This window comes from Puntigrus tetrazona, chromosome 3 (assembly GCF_018831695.1).
Source record: "Puntigrus tetrazona isolate hp1 chromosome 3, ASM1883169v1, whole genome shotgun sequence".
NCBI classification, from domain to species: Eukaryota; Metazoa; Chordata; class Actinopteri; order Cypriniformes; family Cyprinidae; genus Puntigrus; species Puntigrus tetrazona.
In genome coordinates, this window is record NC_056701.1 from 25,871,541 (window position 1) to 25,894,355 (window position 22,815).

The window sequence follows — 22,815 nt, forward strand, 5'->3', positions numbered from 1 at the left end:
GCTTGGAGGAATATCCCCAGTTAAAGATGTTTGAAAAAGCAATGTTTATAGTAATGCTTTTGCAGTTATCTGGACAACAACAACATTTAAAAATGGGAGTATTAAGATTAAACCATTAAAAGAATGATTTAGGCATTTCTCAACGTCTAACACTGTTCAAACAACATTTCCAAAAACAAATGCCCTAACTATAAAAGTCCTTACTTTTAATGATACGGTGGCTTTTGAGCTGTTTTGCTTTTCCTGAAATGTTCGGTATCTTACGTAAGCCGTGAGTCATGTCTGCTTTAGACATTATTGAATGTTGAACATCTGAGATTGCTGTTAATGTTAGACACACTGAGCACATCTGTGAGGCACAACTTGAGATGAAAGAATGCAAGGTGAATGCAAAACCTACTTTTTTTTAACCGATAACCACCTAAACCTGTTCGTTCTTGAGTTAATCTTGATGTTTGCATAACACCATGTTTTTAACCCCAACCGTGTTTAGAAAGACAATTAATTTGTCTGTCAGCTGACATTACAAAATCACAGTGAACAGAACGTACCGTACCGTCATGCAAGATTATAGACAATGAGATTCGTTGTGATACCAGAAACCAAGAGGCACATCCCATGCACTAATGTCTTTAAAGAAAGAAGTGGTGGGTGAAATGCAAATTCAAAAACTTAAACCAGCTCGTTAGAATATGTCAGAGGACACACCTGGCCAATATTTCTCCAACAGTTCAATACATTTAGATTTAAGCATTTGCCAAGATGTTTTAATCCAAAGTGACTTCATTTATGCATGTGAATCAAACCCATGACCTTGGTGTTGCTAATGGCAAACTCTACTCTTTTGAGATATAAGGAATAATTAGCTGTTTAAGGTGGGATTGATTGAGTTGGAGGTAAGGATTGGAGACCTCTGACTTGGATGTTGGTCCTCAAACAACAAATTTGGTCCTAACCTGTATGTTGGAAATTTTTGGCATACGTTGTGCTTAAAGGCTTCCTCCAGCCCAAAATGAAACATTTGCCATTAATACCTGTTTTTTGCTAAGTCAGAATCGAGGTCCTGGGATTTGGGAAGCAGGAACTGGATGAGCTCTGAGCTCTGGCAGATATCGAGGATCGCTCTTCAGCAGTTCACCGCAGTATTCTTCCAGAGCCTTCAGTCTGAGCACAGACTTACTGGGACTCCCCTTCTGCCTGTTCTTCTGCACTCTTGCAGCTAAATTTTTTTTTCAAAAATATATATTACTTCATGACACAGGCTTGAATTTGCACATTGTTTGATATACAAATTGCAAAGTATTTAACTTTAAATTTGGGAACAATCCTTCCTGACCTTCTAATGGGGTTGGAAGGGGGCAACTTCTTCTTGAGTTGTCTCTACAGAAATAAGCAAATAGATGTTTTCTACTTGATATATATATATATATATATATATATATAACATTATTATTATTAAATGAAGAAAGCAACTTACATGCAGCGCCTTGGAAGTCTTCAAGCGATCTGTACACTGTAATCTCATTTTGATCTGACCAGAGTACAGTGGTCATGTACAACTGGGAAAAGACGAATATAGGCTATTAGACACATTTTAATACTTCTTCTTAATTACTTGTTCACGTTAAGGGGCTATGTTCAAAGTAGTGTTAATGTGCATAAAAGAAGCACAGCTTGAGTTGAAAGAATGCAGGGTGAATGCAAAACCTTCTTTTTTTAACCGATAACCACCTAAACCTGTTCTTTCTTGAGGTAATCTTGATGTTTGCATAACACCATGTTTTTAACCCCAACCGTGTTTAGACAATTAATTTGTCTGTTAGCTGACGTTACAAAATCACAGTGAACAGAACGTACCGTACCGTCATGCAAGATTATAGACAATGAGATTCGCTATGATACCAGAAACCAAGAGGCACATCCCATGCACTAATGTCTCTAAAGAAAGAAGTGGTGGGTGAAATGCAAATTCAAAAACTTAAACCAGCTCTTTAGAATATGTCAGAGTTGCCTGATCCTGGCCCAGCGTCGTAGGATGGGGACACACCTGATTTGAGCCAGTTAGCACAGGAATTTCCTGGAGAGCTTATTTCACTTCCAATATTTCTCCAACAGTTTTAGATTTAAGCATTTGACAGGATGCTTTAATTCAAAGTGACTTCATTTATGCATGTGAATCAAACCCATGACCTTGGTGTCGCTAATGGTAAACTCTACTCTTTTAAGATACAAGGAATAATTAGCTGTTTAAGGTGGGATTGATTAAGACTGGAGGTAAGGATTGGAGACCTCTGACTTGGATGTTGGTTCTTAAAGAACAAATTTGGTCCTAACCTGTATGTTGGAAATTTTTGGCATACATTGTGCTTAAAGGCTTCCTCTAGCCCAAAATGAAACAATTGTCATTAATCATTTACCTCATGTTGTTCCAAACTGCGAAGACTTTCGTTCATCTGTCCCATTGACTGCCAAGTAAATAATACTGTCAAAGTCCAGAAAAGGCAGATGGAGTATATAGACGATGTCTTTCATACTTTTCTGGACCTTGACAGTGTTTGTTACTGGCAGTCAATGGGACACTCACAAGACTCCTGGTTTTAATCCAGAACATATTAAATTGTGCTCTGAAGACAAACAAAGCATTTATGGCTTCTGAGCGACATATGGGTAAGTGATTAATGACCTAATTTTTATTTTGGGGTGGAGTAACCCTTTAATATGATATGACTCTAACAATCCATTTGCAGGAAAGAACATTCCAGTGAAGCCAGAGTTTTGGGGTTAAATATTTTATTTTATGTTTACAGGCAATCCACATGAGGAAAAATATACAAGTTGTAAACTCTGAAAAGTATACGGTATTCATGTGTAATATATGTCTGGATATACAATGCATATAAGGCACAAGTGATATTTTCCACTATGGAAAAAGAGAGAAAACTAAGAAAGATACAGATCTTGAAAATACTTTGCAAACATTCTCTAGAAGAGTGTAAATGATTTCTAGACAGTGTCTTCAATAAGAGAGAATCTACATTTATCAGATTTGAAGAGCAGCTTCTCTAGAAACTTGTAGACCTATGATTTTGTAACATACATAATTCTGTTCCAAGAGTGAGAGCTAAACATAGTTCTAGAAGTATTAATTTGTAGCAAGAATCTCTGCATAATTTGTCCATCAGATAATCACATTAGCATCAAGCTAGAGTTGCGGCAATGGACATTAACCTGAACTCTAGGATACTCTCATCAAACATGTAACCTGAAGTGCTTAAGACTTCTGCCTAACTGGTTCTCTGTAGGTTTTTGCGTGTGACAGTGGTGCAACGTTTGAGTATCTCCTGTGCTTGTGGTCTGGGTGGTATCTTGGGGGTGGAGGGCATCTTGTTGAGACTGGGGTCTGATCTGCTGCTGATCATCTTGCCTTGTCCTGCGCTCTCAGGGCTCAGGCTGCCAGAGGATTCGGGCATAGGAGTGAGACTCCGACGCAAGTGCTCGTCCGTGTAAGAGCGGTTTAGCGAATCGCTGCCAGAGAAGCTGCTATCATCGCTGAACTCTTCACTGTTGTCGCTCAGACTGCTTTGCTGGCCGTTCTTGACAAACTCCACTCGTACTGATGGTGGAGTCAGCCGTGCTGTGTGAGCATCCGGCAGTCTACTTGAAGATCGCGACAACTGCTTATCTTTAGGGCCCCAGGTGTTTCCTGGAAGTCTCAGGTTGTCCTGGGATCTGCTAAGCTTACGTCTGAAGACCTGCAGGAAACCTTCTCCGGTACTATGAAACTGTGCCAAGTCAAGAGTGGAACTAGTTAACTCCCTCTTAGGAGGCATCAGGTGCATTCTTGGGTTATTGTATGGTTGCAGGTACATAGATGGCACGAACCCCGCCTTTCGATTGTACCTGAGGCATAGATAAAGACAGCTGTCAATTGTTGATCTAGAAGTAGCATTAGAACCCAAACTCAATTCCTGGAGAGCCACAGCTCTGCCGAGTTTAGCTTCAAATCACACCTGCTTGAACGTTTCTAGTAATCCTGCAGAACTTGATGATCTGGATCAGGTGTGTTTGCAGACCTGTGGCCCTCCAGGCATTAAGTTTGAGACCAATGCATTGGAACTTGTATAAATCAATGGGTTTCATTCTTTGCAAGTAAAAGAAAGAAGTGTCATCTGCACAAACTGCCAAAACTAGTTCATAAAAATGAGGATGTCAAGCACGTGCCAAGTTTGTTTCCAGACACTACTGCATGTCGAATGAGCAGATAAAGGTTTCCAGCCCGTTAGATAACCGGTATATATTTCGTCTGCTCATTTTCTTAGGTAAACTATATGGGATTTACCTCACTATCCACCAGCCGTTGTCAGACTTCTGTAAGACCTCCACCACAGACCCGATCTCCACTGAAAGTTCATCACTGTTCATGGCTTTGTAACTTTTGGCGGCAACACAGAAAACACCTGACGAATGGAAATACAAGATCCAGTTAAGAAAAACTTGGTAAACAAATCCTGTTCCTGGAAGGCAACTTTAATCCTAATAAAACAAATGAGGAAAAAACATTCCCGGTCTTCTGGATTACTAGAAACATCCAGACACGTGTGTTGGGATTGCAGAAGCAGTATTAGACACTCATATTCAAGGGTTTTTATTTCGTAAACTGCAACATTTGATTTCTGCGTTCACAGTGATTTGCAACAACAAAGTGGAATAAGCATAGTACAGTCATATTAATGGACCTAGAATGCATTAGAAACCACTAAACTGGTACTTACTTCCACCATGCATCTCATCAGGACCATCGTCATCCATATCAACTCTCTGCAGATACGGAGCGGGAAACCAAGCAAGATGTTTGGCTTCATTTTCCACCAACCACCATCCTGATAAGACAAAGTACAACAAGGTGAGCAAACACTGAAGAGATAATCTGTGCTTCTGTGTAGTTTGACAAACAAGCCAGAGGCCAAATGAGGTCTCACCTTTTTGGTCTTTAATGAGCACATCCACAATCTCATCCATCTCGACCTTGAAGGACTGATTCTTGGTGTCCTTGGTCTCATAAGTAGCTATGCATCGGTATGTTTCAGTAACAAAGGGTTGAGTAACATTGTTCATTCCAACAGTACCGCTGCTCAGAGAGGTTTCTGATGGCATGATCACGATACTGTGGAACAAAAAAAAACAAGCTTAGTTCTGTTTCAGGGACTTTCAGGGAGTTCTTTTCTGCTCTGCTTATCTTGGCAGCATCTGCTTACCTGTTTTTTGCTAAGTCAGAATCGAGGTCCTGGGATTTGGGAAGCAGGAACTGGATGAGCTCTGAGCTCTGGCAGATACGAGGATCGCTCTTCAGCAGTTCACCGCAGTATTCTTCCAGAGCCTTCAGTCTGAGCACAGACTTACTGGGACTCCACTTCTGCCTGTTCTTCTGCACTCTTGCAGCTGCATTTTTTTCCCCAAAAAATATATATTACTTCATGACACAGGCTTGAATTTGCACATTGTTTGATATACAAATTGTATTTACCTTTAAATTTGGGAACAATCCTTCCTGACCTTCTAATGGGGTTGGAAGGGGGGAATTTCTTCTTGAGTTGTCTCTACAGAAATAGGCATATAGATGTTATTCTACTTATACTATATATATATATATATATATATATATATATATATATATATTAATTATTAAATGAAGAAAGCAACTTACATGCAGCGCCTTGAAGTCTTCAAGCGATCTGTACACTGTAATCTCATTTTGATCTGACCAGAGTACAGTGGTCATGTACAACTGGGAAAAGACGAATATAGGCTATTAGACACATTTTAATACTTTTTAATTACTTGTGTTCACGTTAAGTGGCTATGTTCAGAGTAGTGTTAATGAACCACTGTACATAAAAGAATGTTTTCTTATTTCCATCCGTCCTGACCCTTAAAGATCTGTTAAGCTACCAAGTTTAAAAATCTCACGTTAATATTCTGTTAACTTATTTAATTAAAGAATACAGTTAGCTGTAACAACACAAAGGTTATTTGACAAAAACGTTTGTGTTATTTTTTAAATTCATTGCGAAGCTGTTTGTAATTTCATATTATGATGTAAATATTACTAGCCTATAGTGTTTAGATATAGCAGCTAATAATAAATCAATACTAATGCTGATAAATTACAATAATTGTAAAAATGATACAGGCTGACACTGATAAACTTTTTATTTAAATCAGCGGTAGATGCTATTTATTTTACATTGACCTTGTTACACCTTATGTAGGCTATACTAATATATTAATTTAGGATACATATGTCTATAATTGCATGCAACAAACCCTAAATCCTCATCCCAACCCTAACCACACAGCAGCCCAAGTAGTGCATATAGTTTATTACTCAATACTTAAATGTATAACTATGCTGTAACAAGGAACCTCTAGCCTAATATTAAAATAAATGCAAAATGTGAAGAAAAAAAAGTCTCTTACTTTAGATACTTCTTTCTGCATCACTCCAACAAGCTGAATATTGACGGGGTGCCTTTGCTCGCCCATGCTGACCAGGTTTTCCTGTAGGAGATGAGTCGTGGTGTCTGATGTTTGACTAATAGCTCTCTCGACGCGCGCTTTTTATTTGTGGCGCCTCCCGTCAGCCAGAGGCGGGCTCCGCGTGGCGTCGCGTGGCGTCGCGTCGCGTCCCAGAAACGCTCCCGTCGTCTTTCACAAACCGGAGAGTCCGCTCTACGTCACCAAATTTCCTTTTTTTAAAAAAAAAAAAAAAGCGCGGCTGTCGTGGGAGTGTCGATCAATCAATAGTTAGATGGATAGCCGTTCGTTTTAAACCAATCATTTCTGAGGTATGTCTAAACGACAACAACAAAAAATTGGTAAGTATAGCCAGCTGTAACCAATTTTGCCATTAGTCAGCCTGTAGCCTACTTAAATAACATAGCCTTTATCAAAATACTATTTTATCGTGCTATAATTAGGTTAGCATCCGGTTGGGTTTATATATTCTGGGATATTTTGATTAGCATAATATTTTGATTAGCATTCCACGGTATTTTCATGTAGCCTAACCTTTATTTAATCATTAAACTTTTCTTATTTTCAATAACAGCCTGTCAGGATAATTAACATCTACTTAAAGACATACAAACACACATTGCAACACACACACACACACACACACACACACACACACACACACACACACAAAGTTAAAACGTTGTAGAAACGTTGATTTCAGTGGTAGTTCATCAAGAATATAGGTAATATTAGTAATAAAACTGGATAGTCATTGGCTGCCGTCAACTCTTTGCTTGCCAAAACTATCATCTTTCATGTTTTTGAACAATTCGAGGGTAAGTGCGATGACAAAATATCGTTTTTGGGTAAATTATCCATTTAATACTCTTTATTAATGCAAGTGCGCTTTTTAGAAACTCTTAACAAACAGCAGCAACACCCTGATGTTTCGTTAAAATCACTGACGGTGATTAAAACGAATGATTTTCCTTAAATCGGTGGTAGTGAAAGGGAAATGATAGCTCTTAAAATCGACTTATCAGCCGTAATGGGAAATGGAAAAATGCTAAACGTTAATGATGTAGTAGTCTAGACTGAAAAACGAGTTGATTAGGACACTTGGTATAATAAATGAGTTAGTAGCTGCTATATTAAGGCACTTGTAGCCCTTCGCATCAGTGCGTGTGTGATAAAACTGCGCTGAGAAACGTACGGTCAGGGCGTGATGTGCCGACCAGCACGTAATACAGCCATAAACCCAGACATTCCAGGAAACAGAAGACACACTAAAAGAAAAAAAAAAAAGAAATGATTCCTCTTGGGTTATAAGAAGCTTCAAGGAAATAGACGTAGGCTGGGTTTCCTCTCAACCTACATTTGAAACGGACACCTTTGTTTATTGATGCGTTTTCACGTTCATAAAAACGAGTGACTCACTCAGAAAACCCATCAATAAAATACCAGAGGCAGAGCTTACGTAACATACGCATGCAAGTGCTAATCTCGTTAATTGTGAACATGATTATTAGGAATTTGAGGCATTTTGGTATATTATTGGATCGTATTAGGTGAGCAAAAGCCCTAATCACACACGGCCTGTTATAAAGACATACTGTCATTTACAAAAGCATCGAAATATCATTTTCCTTCTCACTGCATTTTCTTTTAATACAGCCATTTATTGCTATTTAATAATATCAGAACATGTAACTTAATTCATATTAATTTGCACCAGTGTGGTTAACTAATCTTTCTGTAGAGGTTTCTGCGGGTAATATTATTTCCTTCACGGTTACGTTACAAATACTTAGAGATTATAGGCAAATTCTGTGAAAAACTACGCAAAGCCTTGAATAATGAAAAAAACTATGAAAAACAACCAAAAAGATGTTTTATTAAAACTGCTGAAATACCAAATAACATAAAACGTTTTTTTATTTCAATGTTGGAATTTTTCTCAATATTTTAAATTACCTTTTCGCTTTTCGTAGTTTTCTGTCATTTTAGTTTTAACATGCAAGTCCAATTTTTGTGGTTTTGGTTTAATTGATAAGTGACAGCAATAACAACAATAAGAACAAATTCGAGCTCATTTTGTTCTCAGAAATAAAATAATTCATAGTTATTCAGATAAACACACTGGAACCAGATGCAGATAGAGAACCTTTATTTTAAGAGTGTTCCTGTTTCGCTTTCCATCCTCAGTACTCTGCCAGCGTTGGCGATTGTACTCTTTACCGTATTTCTGAATTTCCTGGAAAGAACCCATGCAAAAGTACATTTAAAGTAAATTCTGTAATGTTTTAGAACCACACTTCAGTCAAAAATGTTGTGCTAATATATCGACTACCCAATACTGCTCTAACTTATCTACAACTACTATATAATATGTATTGTTGTATATCACACTACAGTCTACTGTATAAAACATTATTACCGTTTATCGGTTCACTAGCTAATGCTGTGGCCTTCATCAACGAAGCGTAAATTATTATAGCTATTTATCTAAACTCCCGAGACCAGAAACATTAACCATAAGATAACATTACGCTATATCATCTGGATTTACATTGTGACTCGAATGGTTGAAGCCTTTCCGCTATTGCGTATGAACTGTGAAGTCCGACTGCAATAACATATTCCCAGAGATACTGCATGAACATCAAACACACCTGGACCGTTCGCGCATTCGTGATTCCCTTAACTAGGCCTGCGTGAATTCCCACCCAAGCTTTATCTCTCAGCTCTTTGATTCGAGAAGCTTTTGAAACTGTTGCAATCGTTTGAAGCCACATTAATAATGCAACATATTTTATTTTTGACATCGCATTCTTGATATGCGCAATGGTAACGTTATATAACCCATTCGCGATTGTAACTCGATCTCTTCCTTTAAGACCGTCATTAAGAAAGGAGTTGATCCGTCATTTCCTGTTGTGAATCATACGGGTTGCATACACCTTCTAGGGATATCATTATACTGTTATTACTCAAAGGGGTTATTTTGGCACCGAGTTCATTGTGAAATAGGCAATGTGCTGGGAAATAGTTTGTTGGTGGCTACTGATGGTTTACTGTTGGCCACATGACATATTATAGTGATGTGATAGCTTATAAACAATCAGGACAAAAGTCCGAAGTACACGTTTTGAATTGGCGTACGTATTTTTCACCGGGGCTCTAAATTCATGCGCTGCATCAAAACGTATGCGTTCAATTTATCGAAAAGTAACAGTGAAGGCTTTTGCATTCGTTGAAATGAATGCTGTCCTTTACCACGTTTTTCGCAAAAATATTAAGCAGCACGACGGTTCGTAACATTAGACGTAAACTTAAATTATTCTTGAGCGGCGGATCAGCGTTTCTGAAGGATCATGTGACTCTGAAGACTGAAGTAATGATGCTAAAAATCCAGCCGCGCATCACAGGGATTAAATAGTCATTTAACTTACTATATTAGATTTTCTGTCGCATTTTTTTTTTAACTCAAATAAATACAGCCTTGGTGCACATACTATATAGGCTGTCAGACCTTACCTAATGTCCTTCTAATTATTTTGCATATGAGTCACAACAGTAAATCTGAGTTAATCAATCATGCTTTATTGCTTTGACACATAATGCATTGCTCACGTAATTCTGGATGACTGGAAATTGAAGTGCACTGCAGACCACAAAGCACATGGTACACTGCATCCCATAATGCATTATGTGTGAGTTTGAGCTCATAGATTGCATTGCACAAGAAACCGTCATGCGGTGGTGGAAAATATCGCTACACAGGCTACCATTTACCACAGTCTACCTCTGCATCGCGACCTACATCTCTGTTATTCGAGGAGAAAGCTATATTAGAGCTTGTCTGAAACAGTCGAAAAGAAAGTGGAAATGTATGCTGTGATCAGATCAGTCCACATTTTCACTTGTTCTTGAGTTGTACCAGTCAAAGCAAGCGTCTTTCATCAGTACAAACGGCATGGGTGACTGGCGTATGCGCCAAGGTACCACTAGAGGTATATATTGGGATATTACAGTGACATATACAGCCATCAAGATGACTTCTTTCACGGGAAGCCCGTGGTTGTTAGGTCAAGACAATACCAGCGTTAGACTGGTCTGCAATTTAAAACTTCTTGTCAATTCGATTTCATGGCAAGTAAAAAAAAAATCGATTTGTTTTTGCCGTTTTGCTTTTGAAGGAACACGCCACTTTAAAAAAATCTAAATAAAACAGCAACTCCTTTTAAACGGTTTAGTTTTACCATTTTTGAATCCATTCAGCCGATCTCCGAGCACTTGTAGCTGCAGCTTAGCACAGATCATTGAATCCGATTAGACCGTTGGCAACTCGCTCAAAAGTGACCAAAGAGTTTCAATATCCCTATTAAAAACTCTTTGGTCATTTTTGAGCGAGTTGCTAACGGTCTAATCGGAGTCAATGATCTATGCTAAGCTATAGCTAAAAATGTGCCATGTTACTTTAAGCAACGTGAGAGTGCGTATTAATTGGTCCGCGATGGCCTATGGTGAGAGAAGAATCAGGCTGCACAAGTCTCGTATCAAGCACGGAAAAAGTTGCACGCAAATCTTTAACAATCAGTATTCTCAATCCTGACATTATTATATTGTAATAATCAGGACAGCTGATGTGACGCGCCTCCGTCCCAAATTCTTCGTAGCGTTACAGCCATTAAAATCTCATTTCGTTTATATGAACAAAACACAATTAAGTTTGCGAGTGAAAACCTTTTCTTTGGACTTTTGCCAGTTAAACAAAGAGAACTGAGAATCCAGTTGTTTAAAAAGAGATGATGGCACGCCATCTAGTGCTTGAGAGACTCAACAAAAACGAACAACAACTGTCGTACAGATCAATAGTCTTTATTTTCTTATCCTTTTGTGCCAATAAAAAGATCACTCATAATTGTAGAGAATGAAATAATTTGTGTACACCACAAACAGCCCTATTATGTACACCCCCTCCTTCTGTACTGTAACAGCATGTGCAGTGGACTTTCATTTGCTTAGCGTTTCTTGAAATAAATCTTGACCTCCAGGCAGCAGATTATTAGGTGCGGCTAACAAACATCCCACATCTCAATAAACACGTCCGGGTTTGAAAGGACAACAAAAGAAGTCAAACAGGAAAACATGTCAAATTTATACACATTCGCAAAACATCTCAATTTATTGGAGTGCGTTTTAGGCATTTAGAGTTCATGTGAAGCATTAGCGGATTTGCCCACGGGATGAGCTAAAATGAAGAATTTTCTACGTACAAAATGTCGTTAGGACGCCTCAGCATAGCTGGGTTGAAACGCGGCGTGAACTTTGTAGTTAAACACTTGCTAGTCTACAATTAAAAAGGAGGTTTGGGCGGATGAGGTACAGCAATCATTCATTTCTAACGCCTTTTTGTAACTCTCACATTCTTATAAGTCTTTCTTTCTGTACAGAGCTTAAAACTAATGTTTAGAAAAGTGGTTTATAGACAAATCTCTGACTTTTAAGGCAAAGGGTTCGACTAAAGCTTAAATGGGTTTTGTATCATAAATTTGTCTCCCAATCTTTCAGCACCTCGTGAGAGGTCCCTTAAAGTCTCAGCCGTTAACATTTTGTGCGTTGTTAGGCTGAGATGTAGATCGCCAGAGCTGCCGTAGCATCAGATCACAGCCGTCAAAAAAAAACAAAACGTCGCGCCTCGAAGCTGATGGGTAGTTTAAAAATAACAGTGTCGTCCACCATCTGGACTGTTCGCTTTGAAAAATCTTCCTGAGCCCTCCAATAAAAACACTCGCGCATTCACCGTGACATCTTCGGCAAGGGCTGCAAGCCTTGCTTTCGGACACGTCGCGTCACAATGACGCCAATACCCATCAATACTCTCTGAGCTGTCAACATTAAAGTGAACAAGTGAGAAGTGATTCTTCTCAGACCTAAGAGACTCGGAAGGAAGCCCGTTTCCACCTCAAAATGAATTTTTAAACAATAAAAAAAAAAAAAAAAAAAAAGTTAACTGTGAATTTTTTAAACAATGAAAAAAAAAAAAAAAAAAAAAAAAAAATGTCAGAATTATTAGATGTTAATTTAGAATTCCGGGAAAGAAAGAATCACTGCGAGATGAAAATGTGAGAGATAATTTAAAAAAAAAAAAAAAAAAAAAAAAAAAATAGTCTTCGATATCTTTTGAAATTCAAATTCAAAAGTTGCACGGTACAAACTTGAAATTCCAAGGGGGAGAAAAAAATCTGATTTGCGAGATGTTCATTTTGAATTCTGAGGAAAAATCTAAATTGCATGATATAAGCTTGAAATTCCTGGGAAAATAATTTAAAATTGAGAGATATAAAATTCCAGAATTCAAAAAAAAAAAAACAAGTGTCACAATTAATTTTGGGGGTAAAAGTCAGAATTGTGAGATACTGACTCCTGGATTTCGGAGATATAAATTATGATTATATATATAAAATTTGAGATTTCAAAGTGGGAAAAAAAAAAAATTTAACCGCAAGATCCATGAATTTCTGGTGCAAGATACAGATTTAGAACGAATACGAAAAATGACTGATCGAGATTATGAGATCGAGATGTACTCATTTGCCAAAAATAAATGAAGAATTGTGTTCATTACATTTACGCTGGCACCGCGTGGTGAAACAGGCTTCCACATACTCGAGACTCTTAGAAGCTGAGATTTTTCAGGTTGCATAGCAAAACAAGGAGCGTAAAACTACCGACAGATATATATATATTTTTTTTCCCCAAACTCAGAGAGAAATGTTTCATCCAAAGCAGCTTTACAAATAGCTTTACCACCACGGATAATATATATATATATATATATATATATATATATATATATATATATATATATATATATATATATATATATATATATATACACACACCTCTTTCCAAAACACCTGACTCCATTTCATAATAAAAATATATCACACGTAGAAGCGAAGGACCCAGCTGCTATATATCACGTCTTTTGATGATACACCTTACGTTAATAAAAAAAAACACCGTCTGAGGGCCAAGCGAGCCACAGACAACAGAGACTCTCCACATCCGTCATATCTTTGACACGTCTTCAAAAGAGCGTTCCAGCGTCCCCTTTCGGTCTTTTCATACAGAATGATTAAAAATAAATTAAAACCAAATTTCAAAACTTCTAGATTGGCCATGCTTTTTTTTTTTTTTTTTTTTTTTTTTTAAAAGGCGAAAAAAAAAAAAAAAAAAAAAAAACAACGAGAAAAACATCACCATTGGCTCTTCCATCCAGGGCAAAGAAAAACTGATTTCAATCCCCAAACTTTAAGGATATAAATAGTTTTCTGAGATGATCGGAGGACAGAGGCGTTGAAAACATAAAAGGATAAAAACGAAACGCTAACACTGCTGCGTATCCCCGAATCCCGCTCGCTTGATCGGCTTGTGCAGAGAGTCTCCCGAAAGAGTCCCTTCCTCCATCGTCCGTACCTCCGTTTGTTCTTTCGCTGAGGGGAGAGGACAGCCGAGTCCTGGGGCGTGTCGTTAAGACAGTTCCTCTCATCTCGTGTCCGTTTCCTCTGTAGATTCACCTCCAGGACTTCGGTGTCACCGGAACTCGTAGATGGGTGCGCTGTGTTCGGGGACGTGCGTGAGGTTCAAAGACTGATACCTGACACGGACGAGAGGAAAACAGGGCCACCGAGGTGAGATGCGTTCAAAACACTCATATTTTGAGGATTTTTCGAGCGATATACCATTCGGAGCTTCTGTGGTAGTAGTAGCCCTCTATGGTGGCTGTAGACTTCTGGAAACAGATGTAGTAGAAGCCTGCGAAGGAAGCACCGCTGATGTCTTTGATTGTGTGATCTGGAACTAGGAACTGCTCCTGCGGCAAACCAACGGTTTATCCATTGACAATTTCAATAGAGTTAAACAGAATTGAACTTTTATCAATTTGTAGATATACACTACATATCGGTGAGGTTTCTCTGTTTCTGAAAGGAGGCTTACCAAGCTTGGATTTTGAAAAAAAAAAAAAAAAAAATACTGTGAAATATTATTACAATTTAAAATAATCATTTTTATGTAGTTTATAATTAGTGCTTTAAAACAATTAACCATGATTGATTTTTATTTTTACAAAATGTGTATGCTGTATATTTATTATGTGCATATAAACACATTGTGTATATTTTACAAACATTTACAGGCATTTACAAATATTTTATCATATATAAAAATATATTTAATATACAAATAACTTTTTCTTAAATATATGCATGTGTGTGTATTTATATATACATAATATACACAGAACAAACATATTTATTATAATTAATCATGTATAATCATAATAACTAACGTTATTTATATATTCCTGCGACACATTACAGTCTTCGGTGTCACATGATCCTACAGAAAGCAGAATAAGAAGTCGATTTTCTGCTCAAAAACATTTTTTTATAATTATTATTAATGAAACAGTTGAGCTGCTTAATATTGATAACATTTTTTTTGATAAATATACATAAAAAAACAAAACTATGTATTTGATATAGAAATCTTTTGTTGCAAATGCCTTTTGACCGACCCAATGCATCCTCGCTGAATAAAAGTATTAATATCTTTCAAAAATCATACAAACGTTTGAACAGCACTGCATCTGGTTTCGTTCAGAAATGATAACGTACCTTCCACCGCATGAAAACGTAGTCACTGTTCTTTAGCTCCTCATAGTCGAAATCATCCGAATTAAAACTTTTTGCGTACTGATAAAAGGCTTGAAACTTCCCCTGGGGATGAAACAAAAAGAGAGAGAGAGAAAAAAACGTATTTAGCAGATCAGGTTCTACTCGCAATTGAGTCAAGATCCATAAAGATTCATAATCACAGTTTGTGTACAACATTATTCATTACCCAGTGCTTTCGGTCAACGTCCTCATCGGCGTCCCATTTCCTGGTTAAAAAAGGCCGTTTCTTGCTTATGATCTCCCCAGCGAAGAATGTAGTAAGCGTGGGATATTCCTGCAGAGAGCAGCAGAGCGGGATGAGTAATGCTTTGCCTTGATCTGAAATACTGCTCTCATTCAGCCACAATCATTTGAATTAAAAAAAAAAAACAGCACATCATTTTCAGTGCACTTCGTATTTGCCCATTCTTCCTCGTCTCATGAAGTTTTGACGTTTTAATAGCATTAAAGTTGTTAAGTCCAATTCATTTTCACTAACTGAAAGCTCTGATTTAATGGTTTAATTGCGCCAAGTACGCACTGAAGTGTTTGTTGTATTTTTATATATCGGACTGTTTTAATAAATGTATTCTCTACTGTTCATTTTATTTTATTTATTTTGATTATTTCATGCTTTCAGATAGGGTTTGTTAAATGGATCAAAAGCCACAGTGAAGACATTTATATCGTTCCACGCGGTTTCTGTTTCAAATAAATGTCGTTCTTTTCAGCTTTCTGCTCATCAAAAACAAATTTGTATCGAGATTTCAAAAAATAAATACAAATAAAATAGAAACTAAGCAGCACGACATTGATTGTTTTAACATGTAATTTAGTACATTTTTTAAAAAAAAATTCACAATATTACTGAAAACACATGAGAATTATTAAATATCATACTTATCTGACATTTTTAGGGAAAACAACAAAAATGTATTATTTTTAACTCATTTTATTCCATTATTATTTATATATATATATATATATATATATATATATATATATATATATATATATATATATATATATATATATATATATATATATATATATATAAACACACACACACATACTGTATATATACTGTATACACACACACACACACACACACACACATATATATATATATATATATATATATATATATATATATATAAATATAGGTACCCTTCAATGTTATTTCAGAAAAATAACCATATCAAAATAAATACCAATTGTAACATCTGGTTTATAATTCCTTGACACAGATCAATAAAGATTAGTGCACTTGGCTGTATCTTGAAGAAATCACTGACTATCAGAGTGAGGACAGCAGCCCTCTAAAGATCCTCGTCCAAACCCGCTGCGCGCTGGATCACAGACAAACCACAAACTCTCAGGCGAACAAAAGTAGTTTTTGCTCATCTCTCTGATCAGCAGCTACTAAAACAGGATCCCAGCATCAACATCCCAAACACACACGTCCCTCACCTCGGTCAGACCTTTGATCTTGAGGTATCCACACAGGTACGAGTCCTCCATGGTCACGTGCTGTGGGTCCAAAGCAAAGGGTTTCAGTAAAACCACACAACAACACCCTTCAATAACACTGCTAGAAAGCGCTGACCTGGCCTCAAACGTGAAGCTAGGACACTGAAGGGAAGTCCAGAGTCACTGACGCGCAGTATCAGGAACGGAAACACACACACACACACACACACACACACACACACACACACACACACACACACGTGAAGCGGTGGGCAAAATGATTACAACACTAGTATTTCCGTTATGCAAGTCATTTCTATCTTTTGCTGAAGAACTTACATTTTCAAGCTTTCATGTGATAATCGAGTGAGATTTCTGTGCTTCACAGAGATCTGATCTGATCAGTCTGTCTGAATGACGTAAAGAAACTGAGACAGACCCCGATCCTGAAGAACTGTGTCAGTGTCTCCAAGACGCTTCAAGAAACCTCCCTGAAAAACTAGGACAGAAGCGGCTTTAAAAGCAAACAAGTTAATTAACAGGAAAAATACGTGTTCATGGCATTGTTTTGGAGAGCGTCTTGGAGACATAGTATTTTGATGATGATGATCAGATCAGTGTGAACCAAATAAAATCTCTCTGGATTATTACAATCAAGGCCAAAATGAACGTTTGCAAACACAAACTGACATGTCCTACCCCGTTTCCTACTGACACTACGGCAAGAGATAGAAATGACTGACTTAAACCCATTTTAGCTGCTAATAATAAACGTCCTAATAATTATTTTGCCCGCCGCTGTACGTAAACTACCTAGACAGCGTTTCTAGGCTCGAAAACTACCTAGTAGCATCCGCTCACGAGCAAGCAAATAACGTTTTAGGACTTCCCACTCGCAGTGAGCTCCCTACCTAGACAGCAGTTAAGGACAGCGCAGTCGTTTGGATTCGCAGGTGCGCTGAACCCCGGAGTGCCGTCTAGCTAGGGAGCTCGCTCGTCGCTAAGCGTGCGTGTTTACCTGCAGGACCACCTCGACGTCGTACGAGTTTCCTTTGCTCTTCTGGTACCCGCGGAACTGGGAGCCGCTGTAGAGCAGAGAGGTGTTGACGCCGGGCTGCTGGGTATTGATCGGCGGGGGCGGAACGAGAGAGGCCGAGGCCAAGCAGGCCAGCGGCGAGCCCTGACAGCAGTCGGTACGGACCGGCATAATCGATCGCTTTCGCGGGGCTCTCCCCGAGCTCGAGCGGCCGAGCGGCGCTTATCTGACGCGCTGGGACGGGAGAAAACGCGACGCTGACAGCGCGATGCGTAAGTTTAGGAGTTTCTCCCGCAGGACGCGCGGTTACGTCCCTTCACAGCAGAACGAAGGCGCTCAACGGCGAGTCATGTGACCCAGCATGCTGTTAATTGATTGGACGACGGAAGTCGAGTAACGATGACGCCGGGCGCTCATTGGCTGCTTCGAAAAAAGCGTTATGGGATTTGTAGTTCTACTCGCTGGAAGCGTTAGTGTAGAAATAACGTAAGGCAGTCGGTAATGTTGTAGATATGACAGCTGTTTCTCAGCAGCGAATTTGCCAGTATAACATGGTAAACTGTCTCTTGTTTGTATACATATATAAGCAGTGACATTCTTGTTAGTATTTTGATATGTTTTAATGTGTGATATTCTGACAAACAAAGTACATTAAACACTTTTTTTTTTTTTGCAGAAAATATTGTGTTAGCTATGGGAATTTAAGTACATTTAGATATGTGTAATTGTAATATATATAGCTGCTAACACCCCATTTGAGAAATGTCCTTTTATGTACAGCTCTCTATTACAGTCAACAAATGAAATTGCTGTAACACTGGTGCTTCCCTGTAGATGGCAGGATTGCATAAAATAAAATACACTTAAAAACATTAAAACTAATCCATTTCAGTACTTAAAACTATAAGAATACAGAAGCACACTTGTTTACTGACAACAAAAATAGCAAAATTAGTTTACAGGTTTTTGGTTTTTTTTTTGTTAAGAATCTGACTTGAGAAACATTTTAACGGTGCTCAGACGACTGCATGTCCTCCAGCTCATCCTTCACGTAACCAACGTAGTTTCGGATCTCTGCGATACGCTTGCGATTCCTCTTCACTTCTTCATCATGTATCTATAAGCAAAACACAAAGGTTCCAACATTAATAATAAAAAGTCTTGCATGATAGGCTACCCTGTGACAAAACTGTATAATATTAATTGTATATAAAAAAATGAAGTTAGGGAAGTGTGATCCTAGACAGTTGCATGGTAGGCTACATGAACAAAATCTAAAAATAAAAGGGCCTACAATATAATATAATGTATGTATAATTATAATTTTGTACTGAATTCAGCAGTGCGCTCATCCAGCTGTTGATCCGTGTCAGGAGCTCGTCCTCCCTGTTATCAATCTTCAGCAGGTGGGTGTCATGGGAAGCACTGACTGCGTTGGTCACTGTGTCTTTATCTACCAACAGCTACATAGAAGCATAAGAAATGAAGATGAAATACGAGTCTGGGACATGAATAGTTACCATGGAGTCTTCTTTCTTACACAATGTATAAACACAAATATTTTTTTTTGTTTCCAAGTTATGCGGTCAAGATCGTTTTCCACTGACCATTGCTACATCATCAGATATTTCCTCCTCTAGCTCATTTTTGACCACCTTCTCCAGCGTTGCCAAGGCAATCTCAAGCTGTTGTTCATGGTGCTGGTTTTCCAGATCTCTGCATTGTGCAAATGTGCGCCAAAGTCAAAGAAGTATTTTTTTTTAAAAATGTATGTGTGTGTGTGTGTGTGTGTGGGTGTTTAGGATTTGTTGAATAAAGGATATATCCCTTGCACATATTCAATAAACCCTCCAACCATGTCGGAGATGTTCCTCTCAAAGTCTTTGAAGATGTCCTTAAAAAAGCAAATTTGTGAAACTTCTAAAATTGCAAATATATCCATATATAATGATACATTAAAGGAACATATCTCCTAGAAATGAAACTTCTATATATATATATATATATATATATATATATATATATATATATATATATATATATATATATATATATATATATATATATATATATATTCACTTGCTCAGCGATGGATCCTCTGCAGTGAATGGGTGCCGTCAGAATGAGAGTCCAAACAGCTGATAAAAGCCCAACAGTTAAGATGCATGTTTGTCATAAATAAACCAGTCAAGATGGAAATATCAATAATATTGCTTTCTCTGAATTAGGAGAGAAATATGCACAGGCTGTTAGGGAAAACTGGACCGGAGTTACTTGTGGATTATTTCAATGTCTTATTTCCTGACTGTTTGGACTCTCATTCTGACGGCACCCATTCACTGCAGGTGATCCATCGGCGAGCAAGTGCTACAGAACCTGTTTAAATTAAGATTTTCACTAAACGTTTACATTTCGGTCTCAACGATTCCTGTAAAAACATACACGCCCGTAGGTTTTTTTTTGTTCTGACCTCCAGTTGGTCCACCAGCTGCAGTTCCAGACCCATGAGGGTTTCAGAGAGCTGGCTGGCTTGCTCCTGGCAGGAACGGATGTGGTCTTCGAGTAGCTCGACGTCTGCGATCTGTTGCATCTCCGCTATATTCTTCAACGGAATGGGAATTCATTTGTGAGTATATTGCTTGCATCGTTTTCCCAGCTTGCCTGAGGGGGGGGACCGACCTGCCTCCTGGAGCTTTCAAAGTCAGCTGCTATTTGTGCTGCTTTCTGCCGATTGTCAGCCGCTGCCTCACGGGAACAGGTAAAAAAGGATTCCACCTCAGCCTTTCTCTGAGCATGCTGAGTCAAACCGGAATCAAATATCTGCACACACAGAGCCTCCATCTTGCTCTTAAACGTACATGGTCGTCAAGGTAAATATATATATATACATAGGTTTTGAGGCCTTTTAGTGTTTTAATAGCACAGCTTCTGTTATATTTGGCATTGCTGACAAGGATATGACTCGAGCAGAGCTTCCATTCCAGGGAGAAGAGCCAGTTTCTCCCCATCAGGATCTTCATCAAACATGCTGTTGAAGAGCTGAGGTCCATTCAAGAACTCCACAAAAGCGTCCTGTAAAAGAAGGAAGCAGCATTTATTCAGAGCGCGTACCACATAGACTAGCCCTCGAGAAAAAAAAGTAAAAGACCGAAGATGTTAACGGTGGTCACCCTGCGCAGCTGAAGCTCCTCGTCGCTGACCTTCTCAGCCTCCGTTGCCTGCTGCTCCCGCAGCTCGTTTTGTTGCATTCCCTCAACGGCATACTTATACTTTGCATTAGCAGTTTCACGCTTCATATATGTAAAACATATTCATTTTAATCATTAAAAAAAACATTAGGAAAAAATCTGTCCCTTATGAAAAAGAAGTGTGCACTTCACAAGTATAATTACAGATAAAAAAAATTTAAATTGTGTTACATTTTAAGCATAACAAATTACAACTTCATAGCAAATGTGTAACTAAAATATTAATATTCGGTTCACACTTTTTTTTTTTAAAGCATATTTTTTGTAGCAAATACTCTTGCAAACGCATGCTTCCTTTTACAAGAGATATCAATACGTCCACAAAATTAAGCCAAACAACCACAGTTATATGCAGGTCTTATGAAGAACTGATAAACGTCTTCCTTACCGTCTGTTCATCCAGCAGTCTGTAGTCCAGATAAACTAAATCCGGAAGATACGCCGCCACAAACGTCTTGTACCTCTCCTCATCACAAATGGGGTTTCCCGCAAGATTGAGAGTGCGCAGGTTCTTAAACTTTCTTAAGTACAACACCTGGAGGACGGGGGTGTGATTTTTCTTTCAGCTTTACGTTTCAGTGACATACGGACATGCGAATCGCCTAAAACGCAGCTGGCTTACATTTTCGAGTTGAGCGATCGCGTTGTTTCCCAAAGAGAGGACGTGCAGGTTTCGCAGCGTGTCCAGGTTTTCCACGACGGAAATGCGGTTGTTGAATAAACTCAAGTCCCGAAGCTTCGCGAGAGAGTCCAGGCCTTCGATCGCTTCGATGCTGTTGAATGACAGGTCTGAGGAAAACGACAAAGGCGGATTATTAAGCGTCCTTGCTTTGATATCGAGGAGACGAGCTGAACTCACCGAGCCAGACCAAATTAGTGAGCTTTCCTAATCCTTCAATCCTCTCGATGAGGTTATTGTCCAGCTGAAGTTTCGTTAAAGAGGTGAAGTGCCACAGGTGGTAAATCTTCAGCACGTCTACAAAAAATGTAATATATAAATAATAACATTAATAATTTCTAATGCAGTTCTCGTTAACGTAACGTGAATTCATTTTTTCACTTAATTTATATGAACGTAATTAGTACTAATTAATTCAGTTTAGCTGCGAAACGATCAGTGATGCTCGTACTCCTGTAGTCTAGCCTTAGTTGTAGCACGTCTTCATACTGGATGCCCTCTTTCCTGGCAATGTCTCCAGCCTGCCCCTGAGGTCCCTGTTCCTCAATTGCTTGTTTTAGCATCTCCTCGTCTATTACTTTAGGTTCATCCTGTTGCCAGTTCATTCTCCGCCGATTCTGACGACTGAGGTCTTTTTTTTTTCCTGCAGAAACACATGGCCTGCGGAGGTCAGAAGCGGAATCTAGCGCATGTAAAGCAATTGCTTATTTTGGAGACCTGTCAGCGTAAAATCAGTCATAACTTTTGTATTGCAAAGGTTATTTTTCTGTATTAAAAGCTCACATTCGGCGATAAATTCTCAGTTGATAACAGACCTGCCCGGAACAAGCACACGTCTTCTGGACGCCGACGCCGTTGCTTAGCAACAGCAGACCAACGCACACAACTTCCGGAGATTTTAGTAGCTTTGGGGCGGGCTAAAATAATTGAAATATATTTTCGTTACGTGTGATATTTTTTAAACCTTGAAATTTAAATAATTTGATATGACAGCAGCAACGCTCTGTGGCATCAGTGTATCGCTTGTTTTGTTTAATTATTTATTTACGAACCATACAGCGATATTTTTCGAATAAGATTTTATTTATACCTGTTGGATAATTTATGACATTAAAGCAAATTCAGGCATTTATTACATAC

At 38.3% G+C, this 22,815-nt stretch overlaps 3 protein-coding genes across 3 annotated transcripts; all 3 read right to left on the reverse strand.

Annotated features, from left to right (window-relative positions):
* Positions 1–2,773: 2,773 nt before the first annotated feature.
* On the reverse strand, positions 2,774–6,633 carry LOC122330965 (NADPH oxidase organizer 1-like). Its single transcript, XM_043228360.1, has 8 exons — positions 6,478–6,633; positions 5,705–5,785; positions 5,525–5,597; positions 5,256–5,439; positions 4,980–5,164; positions 4,773–4,880; positions 4,340–4,457; positions 2,774–3,900 (listed from the first exon to the last, which is right to left on the reverse strand). Exons 1-8 carry the CDS (start codon positions 6,541–6,543, stop codon positions 3,285–3,287), a joined length of 1,431 nt encoding a protein of 476 aa, XP_043084295.1. The 5' UTR covers positions 6,544–6,633; the 3' UTR covers positions 2,774–3,284.
* Positions 6,634–14,053: 7,420 nt separating this feature from the next.
* Positions 14,054–18,098, reverse strand: LOC122341777 (glucose-induced degradation protein 4 homolog). Its single transcript, XM_043235388.1, has 6 exons — positions 17,731–18,098; positions 16,713–16,772; positions 15,430–15,537; positions 15,204–15,305; positions 14,268–14,398; positions 14,054–14,182 (listed from the first exon to the last, which is right to left on the reverse strand). Exons 1-6 carry the CDS (start codon positions 17,917–17,919, stop codon positions 14,119–14,121), a joined length of 654 nt encoding a protein of 217 aa, XP_043091323.1. The 5' UTR covers positions 17,920–18,098; the 3' UTR covers positions 14,054–14,118.
* A 254-nt stretch (positions 18,099–18,352) lies between these two features.
* LOC122341775 (dynein regulatory complex subunit 3-like) lies at positions 18,353–22,524 on the reverse strand. Its single transcript, XM_043235387.1, has 13 exons — positions 22,491–22,524; positions 22,127–22,318; positions 21,856–21,972; positions 21,619–21,785; positions 21,385–21,531; positions 20,919–21,038; positions 20,708–20,820; positions 20,428–20,602; positions 20,219–20,350; positions 19,572–19,642; positions 19,356–19,479; positions 19,080–19,211; positions 18,353–18,865 (listed from the first exon to the last, which is right to left on the reverse strand). The coding sequence occupies exons 2-13, from the start codon at positions 22,278–22,280 to the stop codon at positions 18,755–18,757; spliced, it is 1,563 nt and encodes a 520-aa protein (XP_043091322.1). The 5' UTR covers positions 22,281–22,318; positions 22,491–22,524; the 3' UTR covers positions 18,353–18,754.
* Positions 22,525–22,815: the final 291 nt, after the last annotated feature.